Raw genomic sequence first — 25996 nt, forward strand, 5'->3', positions numbered from 1 at the left:
GATTCTTTCTTTAATTTCCCTCATCCACTTGTGAATTCTTAAGAAAGGACATGCGTTACTACCAATAATAATCATCCCAGGGTCATGTGGGAGTAGGCAGCGGCCCCTCCCCGTATTGGATTTTTTTTTCTGTCGGACCTGAGCGACAGTTGTCGGTAAAGTCTTGCGGTTTGCTAGAAAAAAACATACCCATGGCGTTTTTTTCGGGAAAACAGTTTTCGGAAACATGTAAAATTTCATTAGGGCGATGATCGATATAAATTAGCTACTCATATCTAGACGATGTTAATAAGGCAAGTTTTATATAGGTTACGCAGTAAAATTCTGTATAACCAAACAGGTCGGGACTCCGATAGTTTGTAAGAGGTATTCATATTGAAAGTTTTCTGCTTGCTACAGTCCCGCGGCAGATTTTATCTGTGACATTCGAACACATTGGGCTGCTGATCGGGTTAGGGCTCTCGACATTTCATCTCAAATTTGGATGTCGTTTTATCTCGATTTTTTTTTACTTTTCATCTCCTACTTATGACATTGCAACTTGAAATTTCGACGGTGTATCTCCAGATTTCGATGTTTCATCTCAAAATTGTGAATAGCTGAATGAACAGTATATAACTGATCTTACTAAAGATGACACACTGATTACTAATGGAAGTCGTACTTTCAGTGAGATGAGCACCTCTCTTGGATTCTCGAACACGGTAGTGGGCTTCAATGACTACACTTCCATACCCCTTCTTTTTGAAATCACTGATTCGACTCTGGCCAATTCCACAATTCATGTACCTTAAATCAGCCGTGGGAAATTTACAAGTTGAACCACACTTTGTAATCCTTTGCACGCCACTGTTCACTAATGGATTATTTCAACCAAACATGATCACGTATAATTTCAAATGACATTTGACCTCTTATTCTTCCGTAAATGAAGTTTTCTACCAAATGATGACTTTAAGGAAAATTTCATTAATATCCTACGAAGTAAATCGAACAAAAGCTTATTTTGACCTCTTGTAAGTTGAAATTCGGAATGAATATTTGCAATAAGGTCATTGTGTTGATCTCTGATAAACGACTTGATTTGGATGTCACAACATATGCTTCATATCATGTAAACGTCTGTTCCTTTGCAAAGCAATAGCAAAGCCGGTAAATCACACTTTTCAAAATGAGTGGCAACCATCAACTAATTGGCTTGCTGTTTAGTAAGTGGTTGTCAATGTTGACTGCACAAATGTGATTATGGTTTTTCATTCATAGTTAACTTGGAAGTCATCAGTAGAGACCAATAAAGATACGACACAAAACAGGTTTCTTCTCCTCACATATTTATTAAGTATATTTTATTTTAATAAAATATATGTCTCATATCTCCGTTCGATATCGTTGAAAGACGGATAGATTATCGGAATTGAAATCAAATACATGAATTTATTAGATGACTGACAATGCAGACATGTATCAATGATACCATCTTATAATACTGATGTATAATATTTCAGTCTCTTCTGCCTTTGTGATGCTTCAGTACTGCATGGTAAAAATACACAGAGAACCAAACCAACTGACCATGCAGAGATGTATCAATGATACCATCTTATAACACTGATGTATAATATTTCAGTCTCTTCTGCCTTTGTGATGCTTCAGTACTGCATGGTAAAAATACACAGAGAACCAAACCAACTGACCATGCAGAGATGTATCGATGATACCATCTTATAACACTGATGTATAATATTTCAGTCTCTTTCACCTTTGTGATGCTTCAGTACTGCATGGTAAAAATACACAGAGAACCAAACCAACTGACCATGCAGAGATGTATCGATGATACCATCTTATAACACTGATGTATAATACATCAGTCTCTACCGCCTTTGTGATGCTTCAGTACTGGGAGGAACCTTTCACATCAGCCGTGTATATTCAACATCTTATAAATATCTTCCATTTGTATATATTTTATATAATATATTAAGTATGACTATTTTCATGAAGCAACTGTTGCTATGACAATGCAACTGTTGCTATGACAATGTAACTGTTGCTATGACAATGTAACTGTTGCTATGACAATGTAACTGTTGCTATGACAATGTAACTGTTGCTATGACAATGTAACTGTTGCTATGACAATGTAACTGTTGCTATGTATCTTACTTCATTCAGCCTAGAAATACTAAATGTGGTCACACTGGATAAAATTGTCAAAACCTTTTCATAGATACTATCATATAGTTTCATTCTTGAGGATAAATATATGTATTTCTTACTTTCTATATCTAAGTTTGTTTGATTGCTATTATAGTTTCATAAATATACTTCAGTGTTCATCAACATTGAGTCCAATTCACCAAAATAGTTGAATTAACTGGTACACCTGATTGTATCATTCCTAAACACCAAAATGGAGAAAACAGAAAGCAATTTATTCTGCAGGAAACCAGAAAAAGACTTGTGTATGTCAATAAAATTAAATATGTGACCTTTCTCGGATCTTCATGGCATACTTAATAGCAATACAGTTTGCAATGAAATAATATATGCTGTTACCATGACATCTGAAATCAATGGGCTTGGGATGTATTGTTCTGTTACACATACATTGATTTAAACTAATTAATCAAATTTCCCAATTCTCTGTAATTACTGTTTTTCTCAATATCAAAAACGACCTATAACTCCAAATGTTTGTATTGCCTCACACAGCACAATGCCATAAATGTTACAGCACAACACATATAAGGCACAGGGTCCATGATTTAACAAGGAAACATTTAAAGATCACAAACGACCTATTACTCCAAATGTTTGTATTGCCTCACACAGCACAATGCCATAAATGTTACAGCACAGCACATATAAGGCACAGGGTCCATGATTTAACAGGGACACGATTAAACATACACAAATTAGCATAGGCAATATACATGTATATCTAAAATACAATATCATAGCCTTGTAGAAAGTAGAGTAAGTACAAAAGGAGGACATTATAGAAATTGTTCATGATGAATGAGAAATGAAAGATACCTGAACTCTTTATCACATTAAACCAACTGGTAGCATGTTATCATTGTTATGTACAACTAGTAATTCAATAGTGTTATGTGGTACTAAGAAATGAACAATTTTACATAGTTCTAGTATCAGAGCTACATAAAACCAGTAAATGAACCAAGATCAAAATACTAAACAAGGATCAATGAAATAGAGTACTAGTAAAGGGACACTATTGTGTTATACTAGAAAAGGAACATTGTTATGTAATACTGATAAAGTATGTTACATAATTCTAGAAATGGAATATTTGCTAGGCAATACTAGTAAATGAACAATGTTACATAATTTTAGTATGAGAACAGCTACAATACACCAGTAAATGAACAATGCAATGAATTACTTAACAAGATCTCTTTAAAACAAATAATGGATAGAAGAAACTATATCACAAGGAAAATACATTGTCCAAACTATACATTATTAAAATGGTTATTTCATTTATACAAACAAAGAGCAATGAAAATGAAATGTGGCATAAAAAAAATAGCATTTAATTGGAATAAAAATAATATTCAATAGATTTTCATCTTTTAGCATGGAAGAACACACCTTGAGCTGCACAACAGCTATAGGTGAACTGTAAGAACACTGTTTAGTACTGAACTCTTGATATTGATCAGCTGACTGAGATGTGGCATGATAGACTAACATTCATAATTATTAATATTCATATATATACAGACATACATACATGCATACACACAAACAAACACATAAATGTGTATATAGGATAGGATATGATATTTAAGCAAATGGGCAACTTTTAAATGAATTTCTTTACATTAAACCTAGTTATATGTAATGGTTATATGAAATATCCCAAAACTTGAGCAGTTTCAATTTGTAATGAATATAAACCATCAAATTGTTGAGAGGCACTGAAGATGGCCAAAAAAAAAATACTTTGAGCACTGTATTAAGAAGATTTAGTATTTGTGACCAACTTTGAGCATATTTTTATTTAATACGGTTTAAACTATGCAAGAATTCTATAAAATATTCTTAAAACACTGATCTATTGGCATTTTGCCAACATTTAATCATTGTATCTTCATATGCTTCATTTTTTAGTGAACTATTCAACATCAGTTAAAACTTGAATAAATAATATTGCATAAAACTGTTTTATGATGCATAAAAAACAACCATTATAAAATTCACATTTTGATCTGTTTCATTTGATCTGAATTTTTGATCATTACTTCTCAAACATTTGAAAGTATTCCTCGAAGTATGAACTGTTGCAACTTTTTACTCAACTTGAACTTTCCCTTGAATCTATAAACCTGAAAAATGAGGAATACTTGTAGTACTAAGCTGTTCCTCTACCAGATCTACCCTACTGTGAGGAGTGAGAGTCAGACGGTGAATCATCATATGTAGAAATTGAACAATTAACTCAAAGTACCAGATTGTTGAGGGATTCAGGAGTACTGGTAAAACTTACAGCAATTTGCATTAAAATGTTAACAACTATTGCATTACTTTATGTACAATTGCTACAAACTGTTGCCACTGCACCAGTCTTCCATTCACTCAGTTTTTGGCTGTGCAATATGACTTTGTTGTACGAAAAACAAACAAAATCTACAGATGTCTCAAATGTGATACTTCAGTTAAACCACAAAATATATATATATGGTTCCTTTGGTTGCAGCATAAATTATGTTCAGGTAACATAGTACTACATATTGGCTGGTATAATGCTTGCTTAAGTAATGTCTCCACCATTACAGGTTAAAGTTCTGTGCTGAACACTTCTACAGCTGAAATACCTTCCTCTCTCAATTTACCTTTGCTGGGTTAGGGTCAAAGGTGACATGATTGGTAAAACACTGCCTGTAGCATCATCTAGCAAAGAGATGCTCCTCCACAGTACTGATGATTCTGCTCTGTGTGGAGACATCTGCAAGCAACATAAAAATGTGTTTTATTCTTTAAGCTATTCAAATAAATGTTGAAGACACTGTAGCAGTGTTTTTGTCACACAGAGAACATATTTAATGGAAATAAACTACAATCAAAATAATAATTGATAAACGTGATAGTTAAATCTGAAAGACGTGCAAATCAGCTAACACATAGTTGAGCTTTCGGTGAAATTCATTGTTAATATGTAGATAGCTCTTCTTGCTTGTGGTCAATGTCATAGGTGATTTGAAGTTGTTAATGGTCAGATTCTGAAGAAAATAAAACATTTGACAGGCTAACTCAATAAGTTCACCTTTGATGACTCTCATACTTCTCTTGCAGTTTTGAAAGCCACAAACTTCCAGTCTTGTGAAATTGTGAGATTACATTTGCAGACACAAGGACGAAAGTAATGGATTCCATTAACTCTTGTAAAATCCTTAAATTTGTGTATGGCTGCAGATTCACCCTTTTGTTGTTGTTGGTGGTGATGATTCTAAAACAGAAGGATGAAATCTCTTTCTAATACAGTCTTTTGTTTTACTTCTTTCTATTGAATAAACCGGTTTCTTTTTCAGTGCTGATACCAATGCACATCTTCATCTTCATTTTGATCAGCTGTAGCAAAAGTTAATCACATGCACTCTGCCAACCTCTCTCCTCTTCCAGGGTACAATAATGGAAACTCCAGAGAGGAAGTACACTACACAACTTACTGATAGTATAGAACGATCATCACCAAAGTTGCATGAACTCTTCACTCGATCTTAAAAGCCCTCTTTTAGCCTCAGACTCTGCTGGAAGGGCTGCATAGCTGTACCTGTGAACAAACCCAGATATTAATTTTAATGTGATAAATATGACGTGATTCAACTTATGGCAAAATAATAAGTAAATATATATTTAAACCATAACACATACAAAAGAATGCATTTGGACATGTTTCATTGGACCTGACAAACTGAGAGTGGCTGTAAATGTGACCACAGCAGTTATTATTTTCTTCTTTATGCTTTCACATTGATGTGTATGTGTTGGGTTTTGCCATGGTCAAGAGGGTCATAGGTTGAAGTCAATGTTCCATTGTGGTTCACAAGTCATTGATGTGTATGTGTTGGGTTTTGCCATGGTCAAGAGGGTCATAGGTTGAAGTCAATGTTCCATTGTGGTTCACAAGTTATTGATGTGTATGTGTTGGGTTTTGCCATGGTCAAGAGGGTCATAGGTTGAAGTCAATGTTCCATTGTGGTTCACAAGTCATTGATGTGTATGTGTTGGGTTTTGCCATGGTCAAGAGGGTCATAGGTTGAATTCAATGTTCCATTGTGGTTCACAGGTCATTAATGTGTATGTGTTGGGTTTTGCCATGGTCAAGAGGGTCGTAGGTTGATGTCAATGTTCCATTGTGGTTCACAAGTCATTGATGTGTATGTGTTGGGTTTTGCCATGGTCAAGAGGGTCATAGGTTGATGTCAATGTTCCATTGTGGTTCACAAGTCATTGATGTGTATGTGTTGGGTTTTGCCATGGTCAAGAGGGTCGTAGGTTGATGTCAATGTTCCATTGTGGTTCAAAAGTCATTGATGTGTACGTCTTGGGTTTTGCCGTGGTAGAGATCGTTCGACGGTTGATGTCTATGTTCCATTGTGGTTCAAAAGTCATTGATGTGTGTGTGTTGGGTTTTGCCATGGTCGAGAGGGTCGTAGGTTGAAGTCAATGTTCCATTGTGGTTATCTTGGAGTCAAGGGAAGACCCAACTTGAATATAGTTAAGGCAGATACTATTGTTTTCAGGATCTGTAGTTTCATATTTGGAGTAAAAATATGGATGGATGTTATACATGTATGTTTGTTTGGCCCAGCCTCAGACACCCGACACAAAAAACAGTTTTATTTTGGACGGTTGATTCTCTTATTGTAAGCGACTTAACAGGTTAATTATTTGGACCATTAACCGGTTATTGAAAACCAAAACTTGTGTGTTTGCCCCTATCTGAATATTTTTCTACAGACGGTTAATTGGTTTAACATTGATTATCTGGTTAAGCGCATGACTTTAATAGAGACAAATATGAGTGACCAGAAATAAGCATGCTATGTGATTTCCCTTTTTAATACTGTGATTAACTTTCCAGATTTTAACCTTAAGTGACCCAAATGATCTTCGATCTCAATAAAAAATCAAAAAAAGGTCATTGCTAAACACTGTAGTGGAACTATATACAAAACTTGTATTAAATTCAGGCAGGCTTTACTTTTGGAGCTAAAATTTTAAGAATTTGAATTATATACTAATATATAGTGACCTCTGGTGGCTTTTAACTTCTCCCTCAAAACAGTAGATTCTTTGTATTAAGGTGGATGCACATACCACATATGAAGTTCTTCCACACTTTACTTTTGACAATATAATATATATAATATATAAACTTTTCAGATTTTGACCTCAGTTGACTTTTGACCTCCATAACATCCATAGTGTTCTGTTATTCAATAAGAAATAGCCAAGAGCACTTGCTTTTAGTCCATGGGCTAGCAGGACCAACCGAGCACCCCCCCCCCAGACTCTCCGCGAGTGGTATCATTTTGTTCAGGGGACCCGTCCAAACAATATTTTGCATGTTACCATTGAAAATGTTGGGATCGACTCTGCATTTCCGCCATTTTCCAAAATGGCCGCCATTTGGAACTATTTTCACCCATATCTCGGGGTCTAAGGCTCATAGAGTTATAATTCTGGTGTTTATATCCATGTTTTCTGGGTCAAGGAATCCAGTAAGAACAAAGACATAACCATTGGATCATGGCGCTGCAGCGGCCATTTTGAAATTCAAAATGGCCGCCAATTCGGAACTATTTTTACCTATAACTCAGCTTCTAAAGCACATAGAGTTATAATTCTGGTGTCTATACCCATGTTTTCAGGGTCAAGGAATCCAATAAGAATAAAAACATTAACACTGGGACATTGTGCTGAGGAAGCCATATTGAAATTCAAAATGGCTGCCATTTGGAACTATTTTCACTTTCACAAACCCATGTTTCCAGAGTTAAGGAATCCAATAAGATCAACAACATTATAAAAATAAAACAAAATAAAACATTGCCATGTTTTTATTGTCAAGTATTTCACTAGGCTCAGTGATATTAATGCTGGGCCCCTTTGTTGGTAACATATTCAACCATCTTGAATTCCAAAATGGCTGCTTGGCATTCAGAACTAACATGTGATGCAAGTACTTCTCTAAATTTACAGTTATCCTGATGTAAGTTTCCACCTGTACGACAATTCACTCTCACTGTCACTGTCATCGCTTTCTGATGGAGCAGGTAGTGAGTCATCAGAAGCTTCATCATCTGATTCACAGCTTGGGTCAAGTAGTTCCACTTCGTCCACTAGCGCTTGGGGAAGAATTGGTCCGTCCACCCACAATGGCTCCAGGAAACCAGACTTCAGAGTCCATTCATGTCCATCTGTTGGCGATGGAACGTCTTGAATGGGAATGTCTGCACATCTCCATATAGCGACCTGGTAGTTAACTCTACAGATATGCTGTTGCAACACTCCACTGCAGGGTGGTAGCATCGCCAGGTCCACATTTTCAATGGTAACATGCAAAATATTGTTTGGACGGGTCCCCTGAACAAAATGATACCACTCGCGGAGAGTCTGGGGGGGGGGTGCTCGGTGGGTCCTGCTAGCCCATGGACTATTTCATCAAGGAACTAGAAAGCTAGTTCGCTTTGTGAATCCTTGCCATATAACTTGCTCTAAATTTCACATATCTGACTTATGTAGAGCAAATGTGTAAAAATTTGTCCAAGAATTAAGTGAGAACCAGAAAAGATCAGAGATGTCCAACTCTTATTTGTGTCACTCACTTGTGGGCATCAACCAATCAATTCACAGATTGGGACTTAACCCTATAGAATTTTTATTCCAAGTTGTTCAATATCCAGAAAGACCAGTCTTCCTAGATGTGAAATATAGACACAGAGATGTATTCAGAGCAAATGGACATATTGGTCTACCAGTTGATTTTGAGCTAGCAAATAAGCTCTGCCATCGAACATCTCTTCAGTAATTGTTATTAATGAATAAGAGTTACTGTACATCACATTGTTTATACAATGTGAATCATTCCACAACTTACGTCAAAGTTAAAGTTTATCAAGTATAAATCACTGAGAATAAGATCAATTTTTAAAGCTTCCAAAGCAATCTGAGTATCAACTATTGGAAGCAGATTTCATTTCCTTGATGACTATATATAGTTGAAGTATCACTTGCTTTCTATTTTATATTGGGCCTGTTCACTTTAACTATAGTAGTTGACCAAACTGTGTTCACCAAAAGAAAATTATAGCATGGTAGAACTCAGAAATTAGTTTAGCTGTAAGCTTAGAATCAACTTGTTTAAAGGGATTACATACTTTGACACATATTGACCTCATGTGACCTTTGCACCCTACCAATTCATATAGGGTTCTTGCACTCACTAAGCTGATTCTACATACTAAACACGCAGTTTTTGAGTTATCATGTTTACAAGGTTTTACGCACTTCTATCTGTTGACCACAAAAGACCTTTGACCTCCACCAATTTCAATAGGGTTTTTGTACTCAAAAAGATGTACTTTTTGAGTTATCATTGTTTAAAAGTTTTCAGACTGTGACCGTCGATAACCCCAAATGACAATTTAACTTCACAGGAAAGAATAGGTTTATTGTAGTCAATAAGAGGGATCCACATAGCAAGTATTAAGTTAATCCATCATGTACTTTCTGAGTTACCCTGTTTACAAGCGTCACATACTTACATACACGCACAGGCACGCACACACTCAGGCCACCATCATCACACAGATTCCGTCTGCCTCCAGCAAGGAATCAATGAATGATGTCACTCAACATTTATGACATCACCGTATCTACATACCATGAATGATGTCAATCAACATTGATGACATCACCGTATCTACATACCATGAATGATGTCAATCAACATTTATGACATCACCGTATCTACATACCATGAATGATGTCAATCAACATTTATGATATCACCGTATCTACATACCATGAATGATGTCAATCAACATTGATGACATCACCGTATCTACATACCATGAATGATGTCAATCAACATTGATGACATCACCGTATCTACATACCATGAATGATGTCAATCAACATTGATGACATCACCGTATCTACATACCATGAATGTCAATCAACATTGATGACATCACCGTATCTACATACCATGAATGATGTCAATCAACATTGATGACATCACCGTATCTACATACCATGAATGATATCAATCAACATTTATGACATCACCGTATCTACATACCATGAATGATGTCAATCAACATTGATGACATCACCGTATCTACATACCATGAATGATATCAATCAACATTGATGACATCACCGTATCTACATACCATGAATGATGTCACTCAACATTGATGACATCACCGTATCTACATACCATGAATGATGTCAATCAACATTGATGACATCACCGTATCTACATACCATGAATGATGTCAATCAACATTGATGACATCACCGTATCTACATACCATGAATGATATCAATCAACATTGATGACATCACCGTATCTACATACCATGAATGATGTCAATCAACATTGATGACATCACCGTATCTACATACCATGAATGATGTCAATCAACATTGATGACATCACCGTATCTACATACCATGAATGATGTCAATCAACATTGATGACATCACCGTATCTACATACCATGAATGATATCAATCAACATTGATGACATCACCGTATCTACATACCATGAATGATGTCAATCAACATTTATGACATCACCGTATCTACATACCATGAATGATGTCAATCAACATTGATGACATCACCGTATCTACATACCATGAATGATGTCAATCAACATTGATGACATCACCGTATCTACATACCATGAATGATGTCAATCAACATTTATGACATCACCGTATCTACATACCATATAGCATCTGGCAATTGAATCTTACCTCATTAACTTAAGCTTGTAGTTAGTTTTCAAGTATTGGCAGGCACTGCGGAGATTCATGAAGTGGCTGGCATCCAGTTCACAGTACAGCAGACTAAATGTCTCTAAGTTCTTCAGGGTTTTTAAGTTCTTTATAAAGGTATTCATGGTTTCTTGGGTGGGCTTGATCTTTGGCAGTTGAGGTGGGTTTCTTGACTTGAAACATGGCAATGATGCAGAAAGACGGAAATCTAACAACTTAGGAAGCTCACAGGGAACGTCTTTACAGGACCTTAGCAAGTCTAATGGAACTGGACAATGATTAAGATGAAGAATCTTCAGAGATTTCTGTCCCTTAATACTAATTAACAATTTAGAAATATGTTTCTCTGCTTTGTTTAAACTTAATTTCAACTCTTCCAAGTTCAGTTCCTTGAGTACCATGTCAAACTCAAAGGCATTATCGCTGGAAAATTCGTTCCTGCGCAAGTCCAATTTCTTCAATCCCTTCATGGTTTTGACAGAATCGAACACTACGAACATCTGTTTTTCTGTCAGACAACAATTTTGAAGTGTTAGGCTCTCCAAGGTTGTCAAATGCATCAACTTTTGAATTGCTGCATCGGAGCATCTGACACCACCTAAAGCTAATTCCTTCAAGTTAGGAAGCACTTTCTTCGAATTAAGGAAACATAAAGACAGTACTCGAAGTTGATGTTTGCCAAGTTCACAGAAGCTTAAGTCCAATATTTTCAAGGTCTTCAACTTGCCTCCCTTGATGGCTTCAAACAACTTCATCCAGGTTTCGGTATTTATATCTTGAATAGTAAGACGAAGTTCTTTCAAGGTTTCTAATTGGTACTTGATAACCGACTCAATGACAGGGAGCACAACATTCGTGTGAGGATTCCAACTACGAATGTCACAATAATAATCCAGAAGAGCCCCTTTCTTGACATCACACAAGTCTTCTGCATAGTTTACTTTTTTTAACTGTTCTTCTTTAGTTTTGATAAATGCCTGCAGTTCCTCCTTGTCCATGGCCATGCACATTTCCATACTTGACCTGAAGAAATCCATACCTCCTGGGACATTCTTTGAAAACTCTTTTAGGCAAGCAATGTTCACTTCATTTCCAAGAGTAATTATTTTCAAAGATTCCAGCTGAAACTAATAATACAAAAGGGATCAGTCAATATGAACTTGAATGAGAGATATTGTTTTACTGTCAAGACATAAAATATCTCAATAAATCAATGAACAGAAGGTGTGAATATCATTATACATGTAGGCTCAAAGGTTGTTGCTACAGTCACACTAAAATGTCACACTCGATATACACAGACAATGTAGATATCCTTACATAATTACATGCAGACTCAAAGGTAGGTCGGTCGGTCCCTCCGTCCGTCCGTCGGAGGGAAGGAACTTTGCTATGTCATATAAGCACAACTGGTTTTCTCCATCAATTGGTAACTTTCTAAGCTAAATGTGAAAAGAATGGTTTGCTACAAAGCAGTACTCTATGATGTCATATGATCTTCTTAGATGTGTTGCTTCACAATCATGAAAGTAAAGTATGAGAAACAATGAATTTAAGTGCAACACTAACTGTTGACTGTATAATGTATACTTGTTATAATACCAAGTAAATGATGCATACATTAATTATCTCACCTGATTAGCAGGTTCTCCTGATCTGCTGTGTTTCAAGTAATACTGTAATGCCCTTGCTGTATACTCAGACAATCCAACAAGTGAAATATTGTGGCCTTTGATGCATTTTACCATTTCTGCATTGAGTGCAGACTTCACTTGGGCTTCATAGTTACAGTGGAGGCATAGCTTTGTGTAGTGATTTCTTATCTCGTATACTTGCATCTCTGTGGTCAGATCAGGATGTAACTGTAACTTTGATTCAGCTTTCTCTATTACTTGAGCCATCTGTTTCAACATGAAACGTCCTATCTCGGTATTCAATTTACTTCTACCATCCTTTTCACCTGCAATGCTAAAACAGAACAAAAACACATAGATGTTCTTATTTTCAAAGAGTCTGTCCACAGCTTTGAATAACTTTTTCAGCTTCTTCTGGAATGAACTGAAGTTAGTTTTTGCTAATTCTCTGAGGTACAATCCAGCACAGTAACAATGAATGTGATTACTATGGAATGATACAAGGGCATCGAGGGGTGAAAGAACATCCTCCATCTCCTCCTCCTCCTCCTCCTCTTGGCTCTCTTCTTGAATAGGAAAAGGTTTTGACCTTGCATTACTGATACAATGGAATGGCTTTTGATACTTGAATGAATCCTCATGTTTTAAGAGACCAAACTTAAGGCAATTCATAACTTGTTCATCATTCTTGCCATCCTTAAACATATTTAAGCTGAAAACCTCCTTCCCATTCAGAATGGCCATGAATGCTTTCTGACCAATGCAAAGCATCATTGATCCGAATTGACATTGTCTGTTTTGGTTATCTCCTGAACCCCTGGAATGATCAAACAGGGCATACAACATATTATGGAAGAGGGAATTCAGCATTTCTGGAGGAGCTGGTGAGTTTTGAATATTCCAGTACTTGCACAACATATGAAGAAACCCTGGGGTACATGCCATTGCCTTTAAATTGTTTGTCTCCAGGTACCTGAGAAGGCTCCCCTGTTTTTCTTCTGTAGAGACATTGGCTTTCACAAAGTGTTCCATAGTTTCTGCTTTGAAGCCACCCATTTCTACATGTTGGTATGCAGCATACAAGTCACCTGCTTGATTGCAAAGTTCCCTTGCACTCTGAAGTCTTGTTGCAAGGAGCACAAAGGTTTCTCTTAGCAGTTTGTAAGTCAGAATCTCACTTAGAAGGAGAAGTGGAGAGGGCGACTTTGGCTCATCAGATGTAACTGTAAACATGTCTGCTTCATAAGCATCAAATAAGATGGCTACCTTTTCCTGTTTTTTGGACAATATCATATCCACTTGCTGAGGAGAGATTTGACAATCCTTTGAGAGGAGGCATTGTACTACTGCTTGACCAATTGTCCATTCGGGCTTTAATTGTCCTGTAAAGAGAACAATCACGAACTCATACTGTGGTAGCTTTCCATTAACCCAATCTTTAGTGATCTTCTTTAGGAGTGTAGATTTACCGCTTGCTGTTTTACCTTTCAGAATCACACGAGTTTTCTTTTCCAAATTGAACAATTCTACATGCGAAGACAATGTTTCCTTCCTGTTTTGGCGTTTACTCAGATTGAGCTGAACTGGGCAAAAGATATCATCAACATCACACTTTTCGGGATTCAAGAAAATGTTAGTGAATGCAACATAAGCTTGAGTAAGCTCTTGGCGTAGTTTTCCTTCAATTTCCTGTTCATTCCCTAAGAATGCAAAGAGAAACAATAGGCAATGTTGAATCAAATTACAGGAAATTCAGCTTGTTTGACATGATATCTATAAAGGATTGGTGCATTCAGCTAAGTACTCTAGTGTCTTGTTATACAGCAAACAAAGTGAGTGATCAGTAATCCCCCTCCCCCCCCCCCCCTCGCTATCCCCTGCTCCTTTCCTCCTCTTCATAGCCTCCAATCTTCTCCATGGTCAAATTAGCATAAGTGGACATATATTATAACTGATTCATAACTAGGCTCCAACTTAAAAAATATCAGACCTCCCCCTCTCTCACAACCGTACCCCCTCCCACACACTGATATATGAACAAGGCTTTACATCAGACCTCCCCCTCTCTCACAACCGTACCCCCTCCCACACACTGATATATGAACAAGGCTTTACATCAATTCATGTCAGAAAGAAAATATCTGGAATGCTACTTTAAAGGAGAAACAAGCTTGCCAGCTGAAAGTTATGATGAAATTGAAAGGCCTCCACAACTTATACAAGTCTCTATATGACATTATCAATGCAGGTATCCTGAAACTTATGTTTTTTACAAATATTTATCGCATTGTTAAGTTTCCTTGACCGATATATACGACTGTTTGCTCTATGATCTTATATGGGATTTCTTCCCTTAACAACACTGTTTATGTTCTTCTTGATACTGTAAAAAGAAGAAAGGGAGAGTAAATGTCTAATGATTGCAACTGGATTTGATAAACCCAAAATTCTTCCACGTAAGTGTTCTCAGTGGGTGCGTTTTGCTGACCTATTGTAATCTTGTTGATTTATCCTTGCACTGTGATACCTTTGGACTATTTGCTTAGCTGTCAAGGTTCTCTGTATCTAAAATGTCATCAATGATCAAGCTACACATTTTCTTTGTAGATATATTATTTTTCTCTGTGAATAAGTGTGTTTTAATATTTATAAACAAATTTAAAAAAAAACTAATTTGAGATGATTAACTCTGCTGCTGCTGCATTCCCAGAGTACCATCAAATTATTCATAAATTTACCGAAATATCTCTTCAGGAAGGTCTTGAATCCTCACCTGTCCCCTGAAACCCCACCATCCGCAAATGTGACAGTGATGGAAATGGACAACATCTTGTCAGCCACATTGTACCAGCTTTCTATGACAAATATTGTTTCTTATATCCACAGATGGGGGGGGAGGACCAATTCCCTAATCATTTGCAGGGAAGTCAAGTCCTTGAATGTCTGTAGCTTTGTGTTGTTAACTGTGACCAAGTGATCCATGTTGGAACTATTGTACGGAACTAAGTGAAAAGGCTTCTTTTTGTTGTTGTATATTCCTCTTAGACAGGTAAATGATTTTCTCTGATTTTGATCAGATCAACAATTTATGGTGAATCTAGACAAGTATGATAAGAATGACTGGGTGAGTTTTGAATACAAACAAGCCAGTCTATACAGTCTACACTAACAAACAAGCACAAACTTGCAGTCAAACCTGTGCAGATTCCTTTTAATATATACTGTAAGTTATGAAAACTTTCAATCAACCTTTCATGTCTTACCTTTACTGTTCTCTGTGGTAGAGTCTTCAGAAGTAACATGACTTTCCAATTTGCTAGCAAGGTCCTTTCTTTTTGCTATCTTAAATAAATAATCAACTAAGGGTTGCAAATGACTTGCACTTATTTCCTCCAGATCTAGGAGTGTCTCAACAAGTTTGGAAAACTTATGGATTTCTTCTTGTTGTTTTACCGTAAGAATTTCCCTCAATACAAGATATTGAAGAATATCCTCTAACTCTTTCTTCTTGATATCGTCACTTATAGACACGACCTCCGCAGCAACCTCATCTGAGAGTTTTGCCATGTCTCTCTTCTTCTGTAATCAAAACCAGAATGAAAACATTTCATGGTTCCTTGCTGCTGTTCATTAGTTCCATTCATAGGGAAATTTCTAACAAAGCCCTAATACAACAACAGTAATTTATGCTCACAAACTTTTGTTGCCAAAGTAATGCTAAGCCCTGATATCAATTGCAACACACATCAGTGTGTGAAGACTATCTACCATTATCATGATACCAAGTTTGACGAAATTCCGACTAGTAATAGTAGCCAAGTAATTGCAATTTGGAGTATTTCACGTTTGACCCCATGACCTCATTAATATTCATGAAGTGAGCACCAAAATCAACAGGGTTAATCTACTTACTATGGGCCACCCACTCACCAAGTATGGTAATGATTGGTCATTCCCTTGTTGAGTTATTGTGCATACAAACTTTTCATAACGAAATAATGCTAGGCCCCCCCCCCCCCTTATAAACATGCATGATATCAATTGCAACACACATCAGTGTGTGGAGACTATCTACCAATATCATCATACCAAGTTTGACGAAATTCCAATAAATAGTAGCCAAGTTATTGCAACTTGGGAGTTTTTCACGTTTGACCTGTGACCTCATTAATATATTTTAACTTTGACCTCGTATAACTTCGCACACGAAGGTCACACGGGGGTCCCCTATTGACATTTATGATTAGAAGGCACCTTTGACATCTGAATATAGTTCGTTCTCAAGTTATCACAAAAATACTAGTTTTTTATCATTAATTGACCTTTGGTGACCTCGGATCACATAACCGTTAAGTTTGAAAATATTCCCCTATACCATTTGCAACTTGTCCCAAAATATCAACCGTGTCACACCTTGGAACTGAGAGTTATTGCATTAAATGTCTGAAAATTAACTTTGACCTCGTATAACTCCGCACACGAAGGTCACACGGGGGTCAACCCATTGACATTTATGATCAGAAGGTACCTTTGACATCTGAAAATAGCATTGAAACTGTAAAAATCCCCAAAACATGAAAAGGTCACCAGAGGTCAAATTGAGGTCAAGGGTCACCCAGATGCGGGTCGACAACTGGATTACATTGAAGCAACTCCCAACCTTAACGGACAGTTCGTTCTCAAGTTATCACAAAAATACTAGTTTTTTTATCATTAATTGACCTTTGGTGACCTCGGATCACATGACCGTTAAGTTTGAAAATATTCCCCTATACCATTGCAACTTGTCCCAAAATATCAACCGTGTCACACCTTGGAACTGAGAGTTATTGCATTAAATGTCTGAAAATTAACTTTGACCTCGTATAACTCCGCACACGAAGGTCACACGGGGGTCAACCCATTGACATTTATGATCAGAAGGTACCTTTGACATCTGAAAATAGCATCGAAACTGTAAAAATCCCCAAAACATGAAAAGGTCACCAGAGGTCAAATTGAGGTCAAGGGTCACCCAGATGCGGGTCGACAATTGGATTAAATTGAAGCAACTCCCAACCCGAACGGACAATTCGTTCTCAAGTTATCGCAAAAATACTAGTTTTTTATCATTAATTGACCTTTGGTGACCTCGGATCACATGACCGTTAAGTTTGAAAATATTCCCCTATACCATTTGCAACTTGTCCCAAAATATCAACCGTGTCACACCTTGGAACTGGGAATTATTGCACTAAATGTCTGAAAATTTACTTTGACCTCATATAACTTCACACTCAAAGGTCACCTGGGGTAAACCTATTGACATTTTTGATTGGTGAGACGTGAATATAGCATCAAAACTGTAAAAATTCAAACATTTTTTCTTTGCCCATTTTCTCACCTAAAATACTAGTTTTTTAACATTAATTGACCTTTGATGACCTCGGATCACATGACCGTTATGTTTGAAAATATTCCTCTATACCATTTGCAACTTGTCCCAAAATATCAACCTTGTTACACCTTGGCCCTGGGAGTTATTGCATTAAATGTCTGAAAATTAACTTTGACCTTGTATAACTTTACACACAAAGGTCACCCGGGTGTCAACCCATTGACATTTTTGATCGGAAGGTACCTTTGATATCCAAATCTAGCATCAAAACCAAACATTTTCTTTTTTGCCCGTTTTCTCCCAAACTAAGCACATTTTTTCTAATGTGACCTTTGACCTTTTGACCTTGGTTTCAAATGTAGTTTGATCTGCTGATTCCAAAAATCAACACGATAAGTCTGTACAGCCATCCTAACTCCGACCGAAAACTTTGACCCCTTATAAGTTCGCACACAAAGGTCACACGGGGGTCAACCTATCAATATTTATGATCGGAAGGTACCTTTGACATCTGAAAATAGCATCGAAACTGTAAAAATCCCCAAAACATGAAAAGGTCACCAGAGGTCAAATTGAGGTCAAGGGTCACCCAGATGTGGGTCGACAATTGGATTACACTGAAGCAACTCCCAACCCTAACGGACAATTCGTTCTCAAGTTATCGCAAAAAAACTGTTTTTTTAACATTAATTGACCTTTGGTGACCTCAGATCACATGACCGTTAAGTTTCAAAATGTTTCCCTAACCAGTTCACAACTTGTCCCAAAATATCAACCTTGTCGCACATTGGCACTGGGAGTTATTGCAGTTTTAGTATTTTGGGTTTTTGGACCATAAGTGACCTTTGGTGACCTTTGTGGGCACCAAAAACAATAGGGTTCATCTACTCACTATGGGCTACCCACCCACCAAGTTTGATCATGATCAGTCAATCCCTTGTTGAGTTATCGTGCATACAAGCTTAAGCGTCACACACACACACACACACACACACACACACACACACACACATACATACACACACACACACGCCAACCTGAATACATAGGTTCCTTTGCTTTTAGCAAGGAACCAATAAAAGCACCTCAACTAGTATGATGTCATTCTTTAACCTAACACAGCAGTTGTAAAAACTGCAAAGTTAATGCTAATGCTGACAACTTGGTTTATCTCATGCTGCAAACATGGAAAAAATAACCTTTCATGCTAGAATCATCTTGATGACAAGATTACAAGTAACATTTCTGTTTTTGAAGATTTCTTCAAAATGTTCATATTCAAGAGGGGGAGAGGGGTTGCAATCACCCATTGGAAAATATGCAGGGTCAGATTTTTCCAGTATAATGCATCTTTTAATTACATTTGTGAAAGAAGATACTGTATACAGGTGACCACATTTTGCACTAATTACATAAAGAAAGTTTGACTTCTTGAAAAATGAAAGAAAACATCTATACTAGTGACTAGATCAAAACTTGGGTTTTCTGACATGACTCTGACATGTTTGTCTTCATTAAATTTCTACTGTTACACTGTAGTTGCTTAACTTTACTAGAACACTCCTCCCTCTTTAGATCAATGAGATCAATATCTGCTGTCATGCTGGTCAATGGCACTTCCAAGTGATGAGCATGTTTTCTCGGACTTATTTTTAATATGACTGTTTGATGTCCAGCACATATCAAAGTATTGGTTGTCACACAAAAAAAGTCCATAAAATTCACCAATGATCAAGGTAATTTACAATGAAAAGAATAAACACTCTGTCAAAGTGTATTATTTTGATAAATAAAATAAAGATGTTTAGCCTAAGAAAAAACAAGAATGGATAGCTTGATGAAATCAGCCAAATCGATACCTTTTTGTTTAGAACAGGCATATGCACTATAAGAAACGATCCCTTGAGATTCTCTTTGGTATCTGAGAATTGTACTTCTTTTGAACAGGATAGCTTTTTTTTACATTGAGCGTTACACTTAGAAGTGAGGCTTATCTATCATTAGACCCCCAATTAATATTTCAGTTTCAGCCAAGAAAAAACAATGTTGTCGAAATATGTGCTATTATTAGCCAGGACATGGATTACCCATCTGAGGTGAAGGGTGGTTGTGCTTCACAGAAGAGCCTCACAGAAGAGCTTGCATATCAGAGATTGCATATAAGTTAATCTTATAATTAACCAAGCTGGTTCTAATGTTAGGCCTAACCAAACCAGTAAGAATTCAGTTAAAATGTTTTTAATTTTAACAAGCATCAAAGTCCCTATCACTATGTTGGGATCCTTTCATTTATGTTAACTCTATCCTAAGGTATGTGAATTGACTTTCTCAATCATAGGCCTAGAATGGAGGCTAGACTAGAGTCCAAGTTATCCCTAGTAATAATGAGAAGACAAACAGCAAAGTCCTGACTACTGACTGTACTATAGCGTAGGCCTAATGGTGTAAAATTCATCTTCATTAACTTAAACAATGGATGTGAGGCATCATTCTGTAAAGAGACCTTTTTTGAATGAAATTATACAAACAACCCTAGCCTTGGGAAAATGTGGCCTAGTCAATATTTCATAGTGCTGAGTAGCCTAACCTAGACCCAAATCGAGTTTTGCTCAATGCCCCAGCGAAGTGTAGGGTAAAAATGATAAGCAAGCCCTAGCTCTCTTAAACATTAGGCCTTGGCCTAAGCTACAGTAAGTAGTGTTCGACCGATAATCGGTTAGACAAGCGGCATCGGGCCGATTATCAGACAATCGGTAAATAATCGGCATCGGCAAAATCCATTGCGCTACCGATTAGTTGGAACCGATTATTAACGTTCCACATAAAGGATTGTATTTTCTGCGCTTTTGATACACCACAACCACACCGGGAGAAAAAAATTTGATCATTCGATTCGATGCTATTCATAGCCGGGGAAGGTGCGCTAATCTACCGTGTAACGGTATCGTAAGTCCCTCGCGCGAGTTTGTACAAATGCTGTTCGATACACTATCCAGTTTTGGAAGTTAACATCATGCAGTATACCCGCGTAACATCACACAGTATACCCGCGATAAGCTTAGGGGAACGACGTATTTTTTTACTTCGCTTGTTGCATCTAACAAAACCACCTGTCATCATGTTAAACGATTGATAAGAAAGAAAAATTGTCTATACTAAATATAATCACCAAATAAGTATACTTTTGAACCACTTTGCCCGTTTCACCGTAGGTGAAAACTGGAAAGTGAAAACAATAACATTAGGCTTTGTTCATTGTGAGAACTACGTACATTAGGCTAGTCTGGCTGAAGAACGGTTGAGCTTCAGAACTGTTAAGTTTGAAAATGCGCCCAAGATTTTACAAATGGCATAAAATGATGAAATCAAGGCTCCAAATACACCTCAATATCCATAAACACGTTTGGCGACATTCCTCAGAGGTTCTACTGCAAAACATTATTTTGTGATTAGGCAAACATTCTTACGCATATTTTTACGAAAAACCCGATGAACTTTTTTCCTATGCCCCATACGTGCTAACAGTAACTAAACTCCTTACCGCAACCGACTAAAAGCAAGTCTGATTTCCAGTGACACGCTGCGACAAAGTCAATGGGACTTTAGTGTGTGATTTCTCCCACATGTAGTTAAGTCAATGGAGAAGCGCCATTGGCTTACTGTGTATGATCGTTTGAAACAACGTTCATTCGATCGGAAGTTTTACCGCGCAGATGGTAATCATTGAAAACTTGAAGCAAACGTTCGGCAATGTTTTATTTTTCATAATAAAATAAAACTGTTAGTAAACTGCTTATCCACTAAAGAGCCTGTGTAAGAATATGTTACAAATAATGTGGCGTTACATTTCGATCCTACTATGATCGAAACGTCAGGCCAACTTACTCTTAGGCCTACACATTTTTTTCATATCAGATTATATATTTCGATATCAGCTAACGAAATAACGAATGTTTTATTTACGTGTGATATACTTTTTACTTAATTTACGTTGGAGTTGCAACACTGATAATGGTTTTAATAGCAGTTGTAAAACCTGTCCCTAACTTTTTTGCTTTTCATTTCGTAGCTAATGGCTACTATTTTCCCCTTCTGTAGTCTGTACAGTACTGTGTTGTGGCGGGATTGCAATATTGCGACTCCTCGTTATAATCGTACATCGCCCTATGTATGTATTACAGTGTTCTTAGAAGTTGGTAATCATGCATAACACTAAATCATACATTAGGCCAGTTCCACGAAAATTTTGAAATAATCGGTAATCGGCCGATTGTCACAGGAAATAATCGGTAATCGGTAAAACCGATTGTCATACAATCGGTCGAACACTAACAGTAAGTAAGATACCTAGGCCTAACATGTAACACTAACACTACAGTAAGGCCTATACTTATGGCCTGCCCTAACTTAGGGTATACAAGTACTAGGAACAAGTATCGGTACAGTTATTCTCCCCATACGGTACTTTCCGCTGACACAAAAAGGTGCTTTCCGACGCAAACAAAATTTGGCAGCGGGAAACAACGTTTTTGTCAGCGAAAGAACCGTGTTTTTTTGTGTTTTTTTTGGAGGAGCAGAATGGCTTACTGAACTGATTAGGCACATTGAAATAATTTAGGAGGATGGAGAAGATACACGTATAGACTACGAATTACTGACACTATGTGTAACCTAAATACTATAGCCTGTGGAGGCTCAGGCCCAGGCCACTGAATCATGTAGTGTAACTTTTCGACGTTACAATATGCCCTCAAGAAAATACTTACTGAGTTCTCTTTTGCTTTGGTAAAACATTGTCATGTGCTCATTCCGTCTGATATCGCCATAGCCTATTCCCACCACCTACGGTTTGATGTAAGCCATCCAAAATCCTAACCTTGGGCTCAGGCCTAAGCTACGTCTAAAATCAGATTCGTGCTAGCTTCACTAACTTGACTAGTATTAGTAACGATCGTGTCTGAGTAACGTTATCGTAGACTAGGGGTATCCCAGCGTATTAATATGTTGTAATAATTTAGGATTGCGACAACGCGCAAAGCACGGGAAGGTCACGGTTGCGTGACCTTCCTACGGAATGTACGGAAGCGTAGAAAGGACATTGCATTGACGAGTTACCAACTTGACAAAACGACAATTATCTGCAAATTGACGAGTTGACGAGATGGTAACGTGACAAAATTCAGAAAATTGACGTTTTGACGAGATAACGGATCTATTCAATGCAACAATTTTCTGCAAATTGACGAGTTGCACACTTACTACCATCTCGACAAGATGACAAAATTCAGAAAATTGTTGCATTGACGAGATCCGATATCTCGTCAACTCGTCAATTTTCTGAATTTTGTCATCTTGTCGAGATGGTAGTAAGTGTGCAACTCGTCAATTTGCAGAAAATTGTTGCATTGCCGAGATCCGTTATCTCGTCAATGCATCAATTTTCTGAATTTTGTCATTTTGTCGAGATGGTAGTAAGTGTGCAACTCGTCAATTTGCAGATAATTGTCGTTTTGTCAAGTTGGTAACTCGTCAATGCAATGTCCCTTCTACGCTTCCGTACAAATGGTGTATCCATCGTCGTATTTATGTGTGTTTCGATGGATGGTTTCAGTTTATCACACCACATAGGAATAGAGAATACTTTCCATTCCACATGCTAGTAACCATATTACTGTAATATTAAACAAAACAAATAATAAAATTGTTGAAACAAAACTGTTAGCAAACTGCTTATCCACTTAAAGGCCTGTGTAAGAGAATATGTATAAGTAAGAGGCCATGACGTTTCTATCCACCTTTTTCCACCCATCTCTGACATAAGGTCCCAAGCAACATGTTCTTACCAAAATCAACTAATTGTACGTTCATGGACAAGCATTACCTTCAATGACACGGAACTGCCATAGGTACCAGGATCAAGGGCGTAGGAACCGGGGGCCCCAGTGAAAAATATGGTGGGGCGGAAGTATCATTACGCCCCCCCCCCCCCGCTTCACAAGTCAGAAAACCCCTTTTTCATTGCCAATTGAGAAAAAAATCTCATTTGGAGCACCAAATTGCATCTATTAGGCCAGGTGAAAATGCAAAATTATTTACAAAATGGAGTGGGTGTTGAAGTGTGCTATATTGCACCAAATTGCATCTGAGGCCACCTGAAATTGCAAAAAATTTCCAGAAGGAGGGGGACCCCTCCCCTAAGACCCCTCCCCCAGACCGGCCATCAGTCTTCAGCCCCCACCCCACTCAAAAGTACCTCTCTACGCCACTGACCAGGATGGCACCTTCCTTTGCTTCCCTGTTATGTTTAGCCTTGAAGAACGCATGCTCCGTGCAGCTTCTTGCCGTCCCCTTATCTGGTGGCGCTATATGAATTACATCTTCGTTTTGACCAGTGATTAAGATAGCCTCACCTATACATCAATCACATAAATTCCTTCCACAGCACTATTAATTTCACCTCTGACTACTCTCACCAACAGGTTAACTTCCTCGATGTGACTTTTCGCAAGGAACACGTCGGTTCTCTCTCCACTGACTTATATCCCACAGACACACACCAGTATCTCCATTCTTCTAGCTGCCATCACCGTCACTGCAAGTCTGGAATTGCCTACAGTCAAGCACTTCATCTTCGTCCCATTTGCTCTAACAATTCCTCTTTCATTCGTCATACATTTTTTTTAACACCTTACTGCCAGCTAGAGGCCATAGTGTCCGAAAGGTGTATGAAGCCACCCAGAGAGTCCGCTCCCTATCCAGATCACCTACATTGGCAGTGAAAGCCAAAAAGGGAAGAGATTGCGACGACAGGCTCCCCTTGCATGGATGTTATTTCCACCCAAATCTTCCTCCTGTTCAGCAAATCACTACTAACATCCACATCACTGTCTTCACTTCAAATAGACTCAAACGAGCCGTCCCTGAAAAACCCACCATCGCCAACAGACGTCCACGCAACATACGGGACCTTCTTGTGCGTGCTGTTGTTCCATCTCTAACTTCTAATCCAACAACCATTCAGGCTCAGCATGGTACTTTCAAATGTGATCGTACTTCGAGATGCGTCATCTGCAGCCACCACATTTGTTGAATCCAATTCCATCACCAGCCACAGCACCCATTTCACACACAAGACTATAAGGGTCACAGCACTTGCACATATTCTATTGTTATCTATCTAATCTCTTGTAGAATTTACGGCATCCAATATGTTGGTGAAACTAAAACCACCCTTACGAAGCGGTTCTATGGTCACAGATGCACAGCCAACATCATGAAGACTGAGACCCCGGTTGGAGAACACTTTAACCTTCCCAACCATACCATTCATGATATATCCCTACAGGGGATTGAATCTTTAGGTAGCCCCCTGACCGAGTCCAAATCATCAGAGAGACTGTGGTTGCAAAGCCTTCGCACTATTTCAACCTCATGGGCTCAGTATTTAGGAAGGACATGACTAACCTTTCTTCTGCTTCCCTCCCCTCCCGACTTCCATATCGCCATGTTTCCCTCTCTGTCTTCTCATAGCTCTCTTCCACCTTTTTCTCCACGCTTATCTCTCTTTGTCCCTGTACAGTTTATCTCCTACCTCTCCTCTTACCCATCTTGGTTGCTTTCTTCTCTCCATCCCTTGTCTACTAGTCTGTGCGTGTTACTGTTTTTGTCCCTTCTGTTACTGCAACTTGTCATTCAGTCTCTTAAGAAGATCCTGCTAGGATCGAAACGTCAGACCTTTTTACTTTTACACAATATATAATTGTTATCATACATCATTGTACCATGTAATACTGTATGCAACGATATCATTATGGATGTTTTATAATATTATTATGATCCAATATTATTGTATGATACTATATGAATCGGGTGAAACTTCATACACGTTCCCTAATGTATCACAACAGTACTGACAAAGGTGTTTCGCCGAAAATATATC

At 37.7% G+C, this 25996-nt stretch overlaps 1 protein-coding gene across 1 annotated transcript; it reads right to left on the reverse strand.

Annotated features, from left to right (window-relative positions):
* Window positions 1-1314: 1314 nt before the first annotated feature.
* Window positions 1315-23067, reverse strand: LOC139968564 (uncharacterized). The gene is made up of 6 exons (XM_071972651.1): window positions 22824-23067; window positions 15944-16259; window positions 12681-14380; window positions 11026-12173; window positions 5697-5800; window positions 1315-4975 (listed from the first exon to the last, which is right to left on the reverse strand). Exons 2-5 carry the CDS (start codon window positions 16245-16247, stop codon window positions 5716-5718), a joined length of 3237 nt encoding a protein of 1078 aa, XP_071828752.1. The 5' UTR covers window positions 16248-16259; window positions 22824-23067; the 3' UTR covers window positions 1315-4975; window positions 5697-5715.
* Between the last annotated feature and the right edge of the window lie 2929 nt (window positions 23068-25996).

The sequence above is a fragment of the Apostichopus japonicus genome, chromosome 6, assembly GCF_037975245.1.
Source record: "Apostichopus japonicus isolate 1M-3 chromosome 6, ASM3797524v1, whole genome shotgun sequence".
In the NCBI taxonomy this organism is placed as follows: Eukaryota; Metazoa; Echinodermata; class Holothuroidea; order Aspidochirotida; family Stichopodidae; genus Apostichopus; species Apostichopus japonicus.

Excerpts from the sequence above, each read along its gene's own strand:
- LOC139968564 (XM_071972651.1), bottom strand. The coding sequence starts at position 16,247 with ATGGCAAAACTCTCAGATGAGGTTGCTGCGGAGGTCGTGTCTATAAGT. Across the intron at positions 12,174-12,680 it reads CAGGAGAACCTGCTAATCAG|TTTCAGCTGGAATCTTTGAA; the intron begins GTGAGATAATTA and ends TTGTATTATTAG. Across the intron at positions 5,801-11,025 it reads TACAAGCTTAAGTTAATGAG|GTACAGCTATGCAGCCCTTC; the intron begins GTAAGATTCAAT and ends GTTTGTTCACAG.